Raw genomic sequence first — 16,212 nt, 5'->3', positions numbered from 1 at the left:
TTAAAGCATTTTTTTGCATTCATGAAATCCGAGGGTATTCGATTGGGATTGTTTGAAATCTATTAAAATCTTGAGGTATTCGATTGGGATTTTAAATTATGCTACAAAATCTGGTGGTATTCAATTGGGATTTTAAATTATGCTTTAAAATCCAATGGTATTCAATTGGGATTGTTTAAAATCCATTAAAATCTGATGGTATTCAAATGCTGATGGATTTTTTTTCATTTCATAAAATGATGGATTTTGTGGCATTCTTCAGTGTATTTTAAGTTTTTTGAAATCCCACCAAATTCAATGGGATTTTGAAGCATTGTACCTAAATCCTATCAACTCTGCGACATTTCATCAAAATTCCGCACAAAATCAAAATCCCATACAATCCATTAAAATCCATAGACTAAAAACAATGCATTAAAATCCCAATCGAATACACCCCGTTTAAGAAGGATAGCAATGTAATCTTCCCGATTTGCATTAAGCAATTTTGAATTGCATTTAGCAATCATGTTTAAGAATCAAATCACAAAAATAATTTGTAGAAAATTAGTCAGGATTAATGAACCAAATTGAAATTTTAGAAATCGAATCACCCTGGTAGTTTGTAGGTAGTGAATTAGTCGGGATTAAAGGATCGAACAGGGGATTTAAAGTCGGTGAATTCAACAAATCCAACTAAACTTTTTTTGAATGACACTGAAAGAGTAAGACACTTGAATAAATATTCATATATTGTCATCTTCGATCGGCGATTATTGTAGAAACCTCACTCAACTTCAGCAATGGCGGAGCATCCAGAAGCTTCTCAACGAGAAGAACAACCAGGGGTTTCGACTCCCGAACTTTTCGATCCCAAAACTATGCGAAAATCTAAACCTGGTTTCAAACGCCTCTTTCTCACCATCTCCGTTCTCCTCTCCTTCCTCTCCGGTACATTTTCACCTCTTTTAAGCTCTTTTCATGCATTATTTATTGTAATATTTCGATTTTATTGTTTAATTGCTGTAAAGTTGTGATTTTTATGCTTAATTACTATAAAGTTTTAGGTTTTATGCTTAATTACTGATGAAGTTTTGATTTTTATGCGTACTTACTTGTGAAGTTGTGCTTTTTATGCTTAATTACAGTGAAGTTTTTATTTTGATGCTTAATTATTGTAAAGTTGTGATTTTGTGCTTATTTTTGTTAGGTTTTTGATTTTTATGCTTAGTTACTGCATATTTTGGATTTATATGCTTGTATTAGGGGTGTACACGGGTTGGTAAAACCGACCAAGCCAACCCAAACCGACCATATCTCACCCGATCCAATCCGAATTTTTTTGACCCGATACGTAATTGGGTTAAAAAAGTATTAACCCGATTTAATTGGGTTGGACACGGGTTTCAGTTTTTGTAAACCGATCCAACCCAACCCGATTAAAATGTACGAGAACATGTAAAATTTATCTAACCCATCACATATTAGTCTAGTCTACTTGATTTATTGTATTTGTGTGCTCCTTAAATTCAAGATAACAATGTTTGTTTGCTACTTAAATGTATATGATTAAATGTATGAATGTGAATATGAGATTAAATTCATTACTATGCTCGTTTAAGAGCACACAAACATGAATACTATTTTCATTTGGTACTTAAATGTATTTGTGGTCTTAAATTAATCTATTTAAATAGCAAACAAATATAAATGTTCGTGTTACAAATTTACACGATCCAATCAAACCAAACCAATCCGATTCAAACCGAAGTACTACAAATTGGTTTGGGTTACAAATTTATACGGTTCGGGTTGGGTTGAAATTTTAAAAACCCGAAATGATTGGGTTGGGTTAACAAATCCGTTAAACCGCCCAACCCGAACCATGTACACCCCTAGTTTCTGTGCTTAATTACTGTAAAGTTTTGATTTTTGGGCTTAATTACTGTTAAGTTTTGATATTTTTTTTATCAAATTTTGATTTTTATGATTCACTTATGTGTAGTTTGATCGTAACTACTGATATAAGTATATTTTACTTGTATGAGCTAATTAGGCATTTTTATGCTGTTAGTAGTATGTTTATGTTATTAGTTTAAAATTTAGTTGCTGATGTTTTTTGGGTACATATTTTTCTGTTTTAAGGGTGTTGAAGTGCAATTTGCTGATGAAGTTTTTGAGTATTGGTTATAGGTGTTCCGTTTTTCCTCAAGTCGATAGAGATTTATCGCTCGCCGATTCCGTTTACGGAAATGGACACGCTCTCGAATTCGATTGATTCGCATCCGTTAATATTTTTGTGTAGATTTCATGTCGTTTTTGTTGATTTTGATTCTAGGGAGGTGAGTGTAGATAAGTTAGCATTTTCGGTGTTGGAGAATATGCGGAAGTTAAGTAGTAGTGAGAATGTTTGTGGTAGTTGTGGGAACAATTACAGTGTTTCGGTGACAATTGAGTCTGGAGGTGATTGTAAGGAAAGTGGAGATGTTGAGGCGGCTAAATTGTGGAAATGTGGGAGGATTAAGGAGGGGAATTTGGAAGAGATGTTGAAGGATGATGAAAGATTTGATGAGTATCTGAATGAAGTATTGGGAGGCGATGAAGAGGGAAGTGGGAAGGTTTATCGTGTAGTGGTGGTGAGTAAAGATGAAGAAATTAGGGCTGTGGTTGGGAAGAATAGGCATGCGTGGATTGTGGGTCGGGTTTCAGAGGTGGATGAAGCTGTTGAGATGGTAGCAGAAGTATTTGTTAAAGTTTTTGTGAATGGAGGAACTAGAAATGGGTCGATTCATTCGGAGTTTATGCCGGTGGGTGCTGATGGGAGAATAGTGCTTTCTTTTAATTTGCTGAATGCTGATCCCCGTGATTGGGTGTATGATTGGTATGGTACTATTATCAGATATCCTTTTCTTGTAAGTTTTTAATAGTGTATTCTATAGGGGAACTAGGATAATCCGTAATGACCTAAAACTATGTTCACACATAAAAGTTGATGCTTATGCCCGCCTTCTAATGTTCTTCCATCCCCCTATCCTGGCTTCTGTAGGAATTTTCAAGAGATAGATGAGATTCTTTTGGCTCCTATTATTAGGACTTTGGCACCTTTAGCCAATATAAGCACTGAAAGTCAGGTATGTAGTATAAACTACACTATAGTTCTCTCAGAATTCTATTGGTTTATTCGAAATTTAGGTTAATTAAGCATCCTTATCATACTTAGATTACTTTTTCTATTTGCACATGCAGGTCTTATACCACACTCCTATGTCTTCATTTGCAAATTGGGATAAAGAAAAGGAGAGCTACATCTTTAGAACAAAAGATTTGCCTTTCTTTGTAAGTCCATACATACATGTGCACAAACATGCATACACAAAGGTGCTCACACACGCACATGAGCTCTTTACTTATATGCCAAATTAAATCATGACACATAAACTGAACATTGTAGAACACAAAGTTTTCAGATATAATGGTCATTTCTGTTCTTTACATTTTGAGAGTTTTGGATCAGTAATTTATCCTTTTGGCTTGCTGCCATTCTTTGCCTGATTTGTCTTTATCTTATTCCCTTCAGTTAATTGTTTGTATTATATCCTCTTTTATGATCTGATTCTGTAGCAATTATCTTTTTATCAGTCATTTTAATAATTCTCTCATCTATTTTAACTGTATGAAAAACAATTTGGTTTAAAACCTAAATGTGTAAATAACGTCCTTTTTTATTGCCTCCCTCCTTTTTCCCTTCCCCTAGATAGACTGACCAGAAGCACCTCTTCTGGTGTTAAGCTTATGTTATTGAATCACGATACGTGTTAATTTTCCAGAGTCAACCCTCTTTAAGCATATACTGTTAAAATATTTTACAGGTGAACTCAAATGAATGGCACTTGGATACTTCCATTGCAGCTGGTGGACGATCAAAGATTTTGCAATTTGTGGTGTATATTCTTTAACTCTATAATTTTCTAAAAAAGTATCTTTTTCCTGAAAAGTGGAGTGTTAAAAGTACAACCTTGACTTAGTTAATTACTTCCATTTACAGTACTGGTGAGATAGTATCATTTTTCTTCAAAACAATGGTTTACTTTATTCAAAGCATGGATTTTCATATTTCCTTCTATGTAAAACACATCTTATTAAAGGGAAATAAGTTGTAAGTTTCAAGTAAATGTATCAAAAAACACTTTACTAAAATTTTCACATGTTCTTCGAAATTTATCTTTTTTCAGTTGGGATTCAGTTATTACAAAGATAAAAAGCTAATATGTAAACCTTTACAATATCTAATGCATATATGGATTCTCTGTATTGCCAGATACGTGCCATCGGCTAATGAATGCCCACTTCTGCTACAACTTCCAAATGGAGAGATTTCTATGACAAATGGCTTCATATCTCCAGTGAGATGCTACGGATTAAGGTTTTGATGTTTCAGTTATTTTTTCTTTTTGGAACTCAGCATGAAGTGTGGGTTCTAATATTGCAGATGTGGGGTGGTGTAGTTGTTTGGAATCCCCCACGTTGCGTGAGAGATTTTGGAGGTTCTCATTCGAGGAACAAGATTTCACCACAGGTGAGAACCTCAATCTCAGGGATGTGATGTGGTAGAATAAAGTGTACAAGTATACAAGCAATAAGCTTTAGTTTCTCTGTAACTTTATGTTTGATGTCTCTGCAGCTCCATGTTACCATGTTTTACAGAATAGGAAACATAGCAATTTGCTATTATGCATGTTTCGTTTGTTATAGCTTTAATTTCTTGCCATGTTTAGTTCAAAAAATTTGTTGCAAGTCCATGATATATTCTATTATTATTCACAATAAAAACTTAATTTGTTTAAAATTAGAATCTAAATGTATTTTCAGGTTAGATTCTAATTCTATAATGTTCTTTATGGACCAATGTCATATATATGTATATATAAAAGATAGAGAGAGACAATCTAAAAGAAATTCCAAACATCAAATATAAACAGTACTGTAAGGTAATAAAGCATCGAGAGTATGGGATTGCAGACTTATATATGACTTAATGGTGATTTAGAGTTATTCTATCAGGATTGATCGATGGACATTCTGAAACAGGATTTAGAAAAGGTATTCGAAGTTTTCCTTGGGCAGCTCCGACAAATATTTGGTTTGAACTCTGGTAGCTTCTATCATGATGCTTCGACCACATTTACTCTATTATCTACCGGAAAGGGCTTTACAGAATGGTAAGTTATATTATTGAGATATACCACTACCTCAAAAGCTTAAACGTAAACATCTTGACTAATGCGTTCCTGTCTGGACATCTCAATTGATATATTCCTGCTGCAACTGTTTTCTTTGTAATTATCTGTAGGGAAATGGATTTCTTGTCACGCCAACACACATGCTATAATCTACTTCAGTGTGGTACAACCCTTGGATCACTTTCCCGATTAGTATGTCTTTCTCTTCTCAATTTTTATGAGCACTTGGGTGATATTTCTGGGTTGTAAGAGCTCCTATCCATGCAGGTCCAGTCACTTCCAAGGATGATTATCAAGGATGAGATTGGAAAACAGGTTAGTCAGTGAATGAATATAAAAGTAGGTTTACAGTGTTAATCTATTCATATGAGATGGTCTAAGCACCATTATGATTATGATATAACCTTCCTGAAGATTACGAGTATATAGAACTATAGAAGTCTATCTAGGCCTTCTTTTAGAAGCAACATACAATAATGCTTTTGTGGGGGGGGGGGGGGGGGGGGGGTCACTATGAATAATTTTTGTAAGATATTACTTCCACCTCCACCTAATTAATATCTCCAGTTCTATATTGAAAACTCTCTTTGTAGCTTTAACAAATTTTTGTGTCTCTCTCTCCTGTGATTGGACGAGCATTTTTTCTTTCTAATGTTTGTGAGGTATAGTGCGCGGCTCTACTTTTCCTGACAAGTGTTCTGTCTTTTCTTAAATTTTTTCACATCATAGTTGCAGGGTCATGGTTTTTAAGACTATAATATTGCATGCAACTGGTTGTTTATAACTTACCTTTTTATATAATTTGAGGGAAACATGACATGCAAATATAATATATGTAGTTTTAAGTTTATGTACAACTGTCTAGGTAGAAATGATTCACTCAACATTATCGTTACTCATTACATTACAGGTAAAATTTTCTCTTGAAGCTGCAAAAGTGGCTCGAAGTAATGCTTCCTATGGAATTTCTGATGCATCAGCTGGTATGTTAATTTGATTGATTACAGTATGTTAATTCGATCAATTGCAGGCTGTAAACTCATGGTATCATGCAAGTAAATTGCATATACTTCCATGTGAGTACTAATACATATTTTACTTATTGTCAGTGTCCTCAAGGGAAGCTAGAATATTGGCAGAGGATGCCTTTTTTCACCCATCTATGATGTCTGTGAGCTACTACTCTTTTGAGCATTGCTTTGCTGTATACTCGGTTCGTCCCTCTAGACTGAACACTTTCTACTATGTTTTGTGAAAGTAGTAGGTATATACTTATATATGGGAGCCAATCTGGCAAAATATATAAATAATTAAAAAATTTGCTAGTGGAGACTTTTTAATGAACACATTGACTTTTGCATGAAGATATAAGAGTATAATAATTTGAAATATCTAAATATCTTCAATATTTCTTTTTTCCTTTACTGGATTTTAAATTTTTGCCCACCAACTGGTGGCAAAATAATTTTCTAAATGGAATAAAACACTGACAGTGTGATGTTTTCTTTGTTACCTTCATGACAGTGTGGGCTTTTACCTATTGGTCTCTACTATTGTGGTTTTATAATACAATATTATGTATTGTTTAAGATTAAATTGGTTGTAATTCATTTGTTTATATGTTTTTTTATTAATATGGAAGTAGATAATGCTAGGCAATGGTTATCAATTAGGTAGTTTCCTATTATCTATAAATCTTGTTAACCAGCTATTAGAATATCATACACTTGTAAGCATGATTGTCAATTAGAGTCAAATACAATCATAAATGGATTGTTACGGTTCTTGCTGATTCTCACGTTTTATCACTTATTAGACCACTTTCCCACCTCTGTCCTGCATCATAAATTGTGGATAGCTGCTTGTTTTATCTTTTCTTGTCCAAAGAATTTATGCAATCATGGTTTTCAGTTTTCTCCGAACTGCACTAACATGGATCCGTCTTGCAGCCATTCTTTCTGCCAGTGTCAATGCACATTATTCTTGCAGTTTTAAGAGAATTCCGAAGGTACAAGCAAGAAAGTGCCAAACACAAAGCATGGGGAGTTATAGATAGTAGGAATGCATGATTAGTTGAACCTTTATAGATACTTCATTGTGGCTGAAACACATCAATGTAGCTGTCAGGCCAGGAAGTTTTTTTTTTTTTTTTGTCTTCTCCTCAGCAAGATTTTTGTTGTAGTCCCTGGTAAATTGTTCACAAGTAGTGTAGACGGAGGCACCCACGAGGGAACTATCATGTACAAGCTGTAATCTTAGTTATGATGTTACGATTACACGTAACAAAGTTGAGAACAACGAAAACTATTATTTTATCCAGTTAAAATAGACTCTTTACATTAAGTTGTGGCCAGAGAGGATATTATTTATCGAGGATATTACTATATCGATTATTACTTAATCGAGGTTCTATCGGAAACGGAAATGTAATCAAAGTTCTAGCTATAATCACGAACACAAGTAATTTCTTACGAAGGCATGTGCCAAGAAAGTTTCCAAAGAACCAAAATTCCACCATCAACTCATTGGATCAAAGTTTTGGATTCTTAATCACTGAATTAGCGGTAATTAACAGTATTTTTTAGGCATCCTCATTCGAGCGATAGTCTTTACTTGCTGAGTTTTAGACAAAAATTAGTCAAGCCCATTTAATCACATCACAATGAGAATTATACTCATAGTTACAACTTGAATAATCAAACAGAAAAGTACTTCCTCCATCCCTAATGAAATTAAATGCCTCTTTATGTAGTAGTTGATTCTAAGAAAAGTTCAACAAGGACTAAAAATAATTCACTACGAGAAATTTATAATTATTGCTCCTTTCGCATTTCACACCATTGTTTTACACAGAATAACTGGTGGCAGAGAAAAACTAATTTATTCACTTTTCCAAGATCAAATGTAAAAAGCACAGTGGTCAAAACTACGGATTTTGACAAAGGTATTTTCTCACCACCAGCAAGCATCACAGCATCAGACTTTTGTTTTTCAAACAGCGTACTTCGGTAATACTTCTTCGCATAATGAGTAGAGTAATTGAAGTTGCTATACGAAGTATTGATACTCCCATGAACTTCACAACCAGCAGCACCACCAGATTCAAAGTTACTCACTACCTCAAACGACAATTTTATGTAATTATATGTAAAACGCCCAAAGCTGATCTCACGGCCTTGATTATCCGTCAGCTCTGTTACTATCCCCAAATGTGGACCGACAAAACCACGACCCAGATCAGGAACTAGCTTTACAATGTTATTTGAAGTGGAGACTCCTCTGGTGTCTGAATCAAAGATATATAGACGTTCTCTGCAATCGAAACACTTCACTTTTCCTCTGAGACTGAATTCAGAATCTCCCTGATCATAAGCACGAACAAAAATTGAGAAAATCTCCAAAAGTTCAGGTTGAAAATCATTTATGTCCCTGAAAAATCAAGAGTTAGTTCCACAATTATCTTTCATCAAGAACTGTACCACAACCAAGACTGCCTCTAAACAGAACGAGGTAGAGTTAACTATATAAATGATCAATGTAAATCCTTTTTGACAGGAGAGAGCCGCTTACCATTTCATGTCCACAAAGTATTGTCTCACACCTGGTTAAATATAATGTGCCTTCAACAGGAAACCAAAGTCGGTCAATTTAAAATGAAAATTAGAATTAAAGAAAAAAAGAAAGAAAAAGCAAAGGTAAAGCCAGAAAACGAAAATGCATGCACAGACATTGTTAGTTCTAAGGATTTTGCTTGTCGGCCTCTGAGCTGTAAAGGGTGTTTCACTTTCTTTAGCATAGTATTCATGTATATTAGCTTCCATAAGGCTTGTAGTGCCCTGCAACCAATACACCGAAATGGTCTACGGCCAATTTGTTTCTCATGAAATAAGTTCTCTGTAGTGACGGGTTCAAAAATCAAATCACAAATTAAATCATCCCCGTTAACATTTAGTAGGCCGTGAAATTCAAGTTCAGAATATGCTGGCACAACCAATGTAGACAGTGGAATATAATTTCCACACTTGAACTTTTCACTTGATGCAGCAAGGAGGGTACGGACATGAGGTGACATATCTTTATTCAATCCCCTAGTTTGTGCAAATATGCGACCAGTAATTGTAGCAACACCACTTTCATCATTTTCGCCAGTTTTTTCAACTACAATACCCGCCTCAGCTAAAAGTGCACACTTGAATATTGTGTAAGTCACAGTAATAATAGATTGACCGTCGCCAAAGACCCTAGATTGTGGTATATCCTAAGGAACTTCCTTAGTGCAATCTATATACGTGTAATCATCAAAGATTACAATATCCTTCTTAGCAGCACCAGGCAGTCTTCTTTTGACTTGAAATAACAAACAAAATTTACTTGATACGCCACAAGGTTGAAAGTTTTCAAGGATTAGACATGAGGGTGTTGCAGGATCTAAAATATGAGTCGTTGCATCATGACGATGCTTGCAATCATAGATATACAATTCGTTGCCATGATCATCAATGAGTACGATAGTGCCATAAATTTTAATCAGAATTGAACCCTTTGAATTGGTTGCTTTCTATGCGAACAGAGCTCAAGTAGAACAAAGGTGCTGCCCTACCATGATCATAGGGTTTACCAGGTTCCGGTTTCGAATAGTCGCCTGTGAACGTTGGGGGAGAAGACCGATTGAGCTTGGAACTCTGCTGAAATTCTAAAGTTAGCAGTAAGACATGTATGTATGTACTAAAACATCTAGGAGAAATACCAACCAATATTATTTTCTACACAAACAGCTCTATATATGAAAATACAAAACGAGAAGGAAACAAATACACAATGTACTTTTTTTTCACCAAAAAACTAAGTTAACCAAAATGAAAACAAAACATGTATTGCTTGCATACCTCCAGATTCATATGTCGCGGCCGACACGATTCGGGTGTTTGTTCATGTTGCTGCAGATCCAAATCGGGTGTTTGTTCATGTTGCTTCAGATCCGTATCGGGTGTTTGCTCGGCGATTTCTAATCCTGAATAAGTATATCTAATAATTTTCATCATAAGTTGGACCAAAACTCAAATGACCAATAAAATTATTAACGTTTCAATTTTAATATAATAATATTATTTATTTTTTTTATTTATTATATTATTATTACAACAATAAAAATGTAAGATTTGGATTTTAAGTTTAGATTTAGGGGGTGTTTGGAAGTTAGCTTTTTGACATGAAATTACTTTTTTGGATCAAATTAGATGTTTGACCAAATGAAAAAGCTAATGATAGTGTTTGGTAGTTAGCTTATTAAAATAGCTTTTTAGATCTAAAAAGCTAATTTTGAAAAAGCTAATAGGAGCAGATTTTTCAATTAGATGATTGGCAATGTGTTTGGGTAAAATACAAACAGCTAATTCAATCAGCTATTTACCAAACACTTTCTTCCAAAACAGCTAATTTCAATCAACTAGTCAAAACAGCTAATTCAATCAGTTACAGCTAACAGCTAACTCCCAAACAGGTCCTTAGTAGACTTGACCAAAGAGGCGACCATCTATTTTCCTGAGCAAATAAGAAAAGGGGCCGCATAGAACTAGGGTTCCAAATCTTGAATCAGATGGTATGTTCTATGGATCTCATTCATATTTGATTTATGAGCTGTTATGTATGTATGTGTGTATGTTTTTTTTAATCTTTTTAAATTAATTTCGTATATAATCATATGCTAGCACCAGTATTGAAAATCGTATGTTTTATGTTTGCAAGGACATAGCAGAAGTATATAGGGTAACTTACTATGGTCCTGAAGATCGTTTGCGTGGTGCAATCATGGTGTGTGATATGAAAACTGGCTTTCAATTTTTATACAAAGATAAGAGTCTAGACGAATTTGACGCCCAAGAATTATATATTAAACTATTTAATGCTGAAGAGCATGAGGAACTCGACAAAAAAGCAACTATGATGATTCAACCATGTATTAAAACTAGGGATCATATTTTACTGAGCGGTCCTAAAGCATCTGTTGGTTTCGTGCCCGATCTTTCGCTGTGTCTTTTCCTTTTTGGTGACATCTGTACGATCAGTATTCACAACCATCGCCTAGGCTCAAAGGACCTTTCTGTTCCTCTGAAGAGAAGCTTTGTAACATATGATGGCACCAGAAGTTTCTCGATTTTATATGCATTATTCAAAAACGCAGTCGAAGCGCGTGTGAAAGTTAAGATATGCAATGTGGTGTCTGCATTTGGCCTCTATGGTGTCGTAGCTGCTAGGACAAGTGCAATAAAGGCCCCTGCGTATTCAAGCATACTTTTCTTCAAGGATGAGGATGAGAAACTTGAGGTGAAACCTGGAAATGGAGATAATGACTTAGCGTTGTCGAGAAGTGTGGTAGGTGTGCCATTCGGATCTGAGCTAATTCTGCAATTCGGATTATGTGATGATGGAGGCGGTAAACTAGTTGAACACAATGAGCGAATTGAAGTTACACAAGGGGAAACAAGTTCCAGGACTGTTCGAAGTATACCCTTTGGCAATCAATGTCTGATTGAAGTTGAAATTAACTGGAAAAGTAAGAGAGATATGCAACTATAGATATGTTAGTTCTGCTAATATTGCAAGGGAATGCTGAATCGTTTATGTTTTTATTTGCTAAATATTAAATCATTTATGTTGTTGCCTAAAGATTGATGTGTTTATGTTTCTCTCTTTGTTTTTTTGCTGAATAAGTAATTATATTAGAAAGAAAAAGAATGCATTGATATGTTGTGGTTATGTTACGAGGATACATGAAACTAATAGGTGTGATATAGAGAATGATGAGAGAATTAGACAATAACGAGATGATAGTAGATAACAAAGTTAACAGGATCGGAAAACTTAAATAGATATATAATAAAAGGAACTTAGCAGGAAGATGGAATGCTTGATGGCTGAGGATTTTATTAAAACTTTATCAGCTGAGAGCAACTTGGAGGTCGAGGGAAATAATTTGGAGAAAGTAGCACCTGGTTACTTGAATGAACGAGTAGGGTCTACGATGTTAAGTATGTTTCCTGTAACACTAAAGAAGCTTACATCAGAATGTACATGTACTTAAAGTTGGATGAATGTCTGCACTCGGCACCTAGAGGAATTTTTTTATTGGTATAGGAGTTGTAAACATTAGATGAATGTCTGCACCTAGAGGAATTTTTTTTAATTGAACTTGTCCTCCAAATTGTTGAAGATCTTAAATCTAGACAAATTACAACATCTAGAAAATTTGAGTTTGCAAAACGACATGAAGTCGGATATTCCCTTTGATAACAGGTTATCATACAGGGAGTTGTCTAGGCCAAGTATGTTTCCCGTAACACTAAAGAAGCTTACACCAGTTGTCTAGTCTAGTCCTGGAAATTCTCAAATTACAGTGAAGCATTCCACAGTGAACGATGGGAAACTAATGATGGTGGCCTCAAAGATTTGGCATTTAAGTTCATGAGAATTGTCCACTGGAGTACCTACAATGAGCAATTTCCAATTCATGAGCACTTAAAGTTAGATAACTGTCTACACCTAAAGGGATTTCCAATTGGTATAGGAGATATATACATTTGCAGATGATTGAGATAAGAAGTTGCAACACTGTTGTGCAATCTGCACAGAGAACTAAAGGAGATCAAGTAAAGAAAGATATTAATGATATTTTGAAGGTATCGTTTTCAAGCATGATATATTCTGATTCAAGATATGCAAATTCAGTTTGATTAGAAACTAAGCAGATGTGGTTCACATACACTTAGATACTGACAATATAGATGCTAGGAAAAACCAAGTAGGAGAACACATGTACAACATTAAATGTCACACCCTGGTCCCAAACAAATGCTTATATAATACTTTTGAATGTATTAAAATAGTTTTCGGGATTTTTAGATTTAACAAAAATATTTTGTTTTAGGATTTATAAGGAATTTGCGAATAGTAAGGTGACCCTATAAAGGAGAAAGGACATGAAGGGGTAAAAATAAAAGTCTCAGAATAATTTTTAGATATTTTATAAATTACCAGAGCGGAGAAATAGTGAACAGAAGTACGGTCAGAATTGTATGATTTTGCACCGAACTGTGATTATAAAATCCAGTTATTAGAAAATAGGTGAAAATAGAAAAGACACAAAATGAGCCAAGAATTTTCCTAGAGTATCTAAATAAATTGTGGAACTCATTTATGAATTTTCGGAAATTTTACGAAGCTCAAGGAAGTTAAAATGAAAAGGAATAAAGGAGCCGGATACCCAAGATTTCCGGACTGCAAAATGACCTTTAAACTAAACCAGCGGAATTTCGGAAGGAATACTGAAGAGAAGGTTAGTACGTTTATGATCTTTGGAGTCTCTAGAACATTCCTATATTGAGTTTGAAGAAAAATCTCGAGATTAAGAGTGAACAGGGATCAGTGGAAAAATATCAGACCGATACATCCCTAAGAAAAAGTGAAATATTTTCGGACTCCAAATGAGCTCATTTTACAGTCAAAAATTCCCAAATAATATATTAGGAATTATTATATCGTTGGAATTCGTCAACGAGATCAAGAATAGTGAGATTTAATTTAAGATTTCAAGAAAATGATTAGATTAAAATGAATAAGCCTTAAATGAATCCATGAAGTCTCTGGACATACCGTTGGCAAATTAAATGTTGCCACGTGTCAAGCAAGCATTTCACCGCCTGAATAACTAGATAAACATTCAGTTAACATAATGAAAATTGTAGAGTTCATCCATTTTAATGAAGAAATTCGAAGTGGAAGAACTATAAAACAGGGAGGAGAAGAAAATTCATAGAAAAAGATTCCTAGCTCGGATTTTGACGTTCTATAGCTTGTTTCGAAGAGCTTGACAAGGGCTGCGATTTGAGTGGTAAGGTTCTTGATTTCCTCTGCAATAACATGTTCATAAATGGCTTCGATTATAGCTTGTTTATACTTACATAATTCTATAAGTATTAAGTTAGCTACATGATGGGTTTGTTGTGGAAGCTTGTAAGATGAAAGTTCTTGACTTGTGTATGGAACAACAAGGCTGGGTATATAGAGTATGATGATATTAAGTTGATATAATTGCTTGGGTAAGCCTATAACATGAGTTTAACCACGGAAACGTTAAGATTATAGCCGTTATGCTGGCCGATTTACAAGAGACAGCTACTGTTACTGTTCACCTGTGAGTCTTCACTTCGAATTTATGAAGTTACTTTATATGGTTGGATAGATCTTGATTAGTAGATCGCGTGAGCGCTTGAATCATGCAAAACGGATTTACGGTTTAGAAATTATGGCCATTTTAGTACAGGACGCGCAGAATCTTAGTTTCCGTAAGAAAATGAACTTTGAGGTTACAATTCGGTTAGTTCAAAGATGATATAAATCATGGAATAATTTGAGTAAATACTAGGGACAAATTGGGAGGTATATGAGTTGGTTTCGTGATAAAAACTCGAATGGTTTATAAGTGAAAAATGTCGGAACCTAAAGATGTAAATAGTAACAATACGTGAGACGAGAAACAGTTAGTACCAGATCTCTTTAAAATGAAAGGATTAACAATAAGAGTAATTAGAAGGGACTTTAAGGGTAGGTAACACATACACAAACTATGATATAGAGTTATAAAGGATCTTAATGATTAATTATGTCCTTTATAGGTGCACAGAAAGGTGCAGAAGGACCTTAAGGACAGGAAGTTGTGATTGAGTTGCTGAAGTAAGGTGAGTATACATCAACACTACTTATATCTATGTGATATGTGAATTACGTGCTTTTATATGCTGAAAGTGATATATTAGAATATTGATTTGACTATGTGATTCTATACATGACTGAAGTTCTTTGATGTCAGTGTAGTGTGATGATATATCAAGGTACATGTATATATGGAATGTGTATTGACCTGTGATTTCACGAACGATACATTAACATAGAGTCTGCATATAGAACAGGTCATATGCACACCCTACATTCATTTGATAGTGATAAATTAAAAAGTCAAAGTGACAGTCACTTGTGTAATGGCCACCTTTATATATGGAACCTACGGGTAATTACGGAGCAGACTATATGTCAGCCATAGACGGGGCCGACTTGTGTCGGACATAGACGGAGCCGATTTCCATAGTCGGACATAGACGGAGCTGGCCAGACACACATGGATCCTTTGAGGACATGTGGAAACACGGGCATTATACAGTGAACTGTTCACAATAGCAAAAGAAAGAGAAACAGAGATGCATGCATGCATAGATACAAGTTCATACTTTCATGGCATATATGATTAACATATGTCAGTGATTTATGATTAAGTAAAATATATATATGTGATGATGTTATATCTTGGTGTAATTTGGGATGATGATAATATTATGAATGAAAGATATTAATTGCTCTCATATATACGAACAGGGAATATATATTAAAATGAATATTTTCTTACAATTGTTTCGAGAACCTTACTTTCTTTTATTTTCTGGAAGATTTTTCAAAGACGCTACAAGTTATTTTCAGACAATCTCAGTATCTCTTAAAAACTAAAGTTGATGTATATTCATTGAGTTGCGACTCATGGAAATCGCTCAATTTTTCCAGGATATGAATAGTTAGTAGTGTGTTTTGTATGAGTGCTCAGTGGAGATTGTAGATGGTGCCTAAGAGACGGTGGTCCAACAGGATGCTCCAGACTCCTCCATCAGCCGATGCACATATATGTAGTTTGAGAGATTGTGTTTATGTACTCTAGACTTATCAAGTGTGCAAGAAATCACGAAGATAAATTTATGTTTAAATTCTGAATATGTGTGGTGAATATGGATGATGGAAATGTATTGAAATTTTATGTTGCTTGGTAAATGTTGTTGAAGTAGTTGAGATTTTATAGCCTGGTGAAGATCAAGGTATAGCCAAGCAATAGCTGATGGTTATATTATCCACTTATACAGGAAAAGATATTTCATAATACTATTAAATTACATGA

At 34.6% G+C, this 16,212-nt stretch overlaps 2 protein-coding genes and 2 long non-coding RNA genes across 5 annotated transcripts; 3 read left to right on the top strand and 1 right to left on the bottom strand.

Moving 5' to 3' along the window:
- Positions 1–507: 507 nt before the first annotated feature.
- Positions 508–7,562, top strand: LOC108196848 (uncharacterized). The gene is made up of 13 exons (XM_017364313.2): positions 508–930; positions 2,173–2,860; positions 3,026–3,110; positions 3,226–3,315; positions 3,849–3,922; positions 4,298–4,382; positions 4,469–4,555; positions 5,068–5,198; positions 5,330–5,411; positions 5,487–5,534; positions 6,130–6,202; positions 6,329–6,432; positions 7,169–7,562. The coding sequence occupies exons 1-13, from the start codon at positions 783–785 to the stop codon at positions 7,286–7,288; spliced, it is 1,815 nt and encodes a 604-aa protein (XP_017219802.2). The 5' UTR covers positions 508–782; the 3' UTR covers positions 7,289–7,562.
- A 463-nt stretch (positions 7,563–8,025) lies between these two features.
- LOC108195435 (uncharacterized) lies at positions 8,026–10,965 on the bottom strand. Of its 2 annotated transcripts, XM_017362399.2 has the most exons (4): positions 10,106–10,965; positions 8,948–9,901; positions 8,790–8,839; positions 8,026–8,648 (listed from the first exon to the last, which is right to left on the bottom strand). In XM_017362399.2, the coding sequence occupies exons 3-4, from the start codon at positions 8,795–8,797 to the stop codon at positions 8,033–8,035; spliced, it is 624 nt and encodes a 207-aa protein (XP_017217888.1). In that variant the 5' UTR covers positions 8,798–8,839; positions 8,948–9,901; positions 10,106–10,965; the 3' UTR covers positions 8,026–8,032. The 2 variants fall into 2 exon arrangements, with proteins under 2 accessions (XP_017217888.1, XP_017217887.1); XM_017362398.2 differs by having other exon boundaries at positions 8,790–9,901.
- Positions 10,570–11,905, top strand: LOC108195242 (uncharacterized). Its single transcript, XR_010285524.1, has 2 exons — positions 10,570–10,818; positions 10,965–11,905. It is a non-coding gene; the product is annotated as an uncharacterized LOC108195242 (long non-coding RNA).
- A 1,145-nt stretch (positions 11,906–13,050) lies between these two features.
- Positions 13,051–16,088, top strand: LOC135147737 (uncharacterized). The gene is made up of 3 exons (XR_010285523.1): positions 13,051–14,106; positions 14,891–14,953; positions 15,828–16,088. It is a non-coding gene; the product is annotated as an uncharacterized LOC135147737 (long non-coding RNA).
- Positions 16,089–16,212: the final 124 nt, after the last annotated feature.

Source organism: Daucus carota, chromosome 7, assembly GCF_001625215.2.
Source record: "Daucus carota subsp. sativus chromosome 7, DH1 v3.0, whole genome shotgun sequence".
Lineage (NCBI taxonomy): Eukaryota > Viridiplantae > Streptophyta > Magnoliopsida > Apiales > Apiaceae > Daucus > Daucus carota.
The sequence above is the reverse complement of the archived record's forward strand: the minus strand, read 5'-3'. Positions and strand labels throughout refer to the sequence as shown.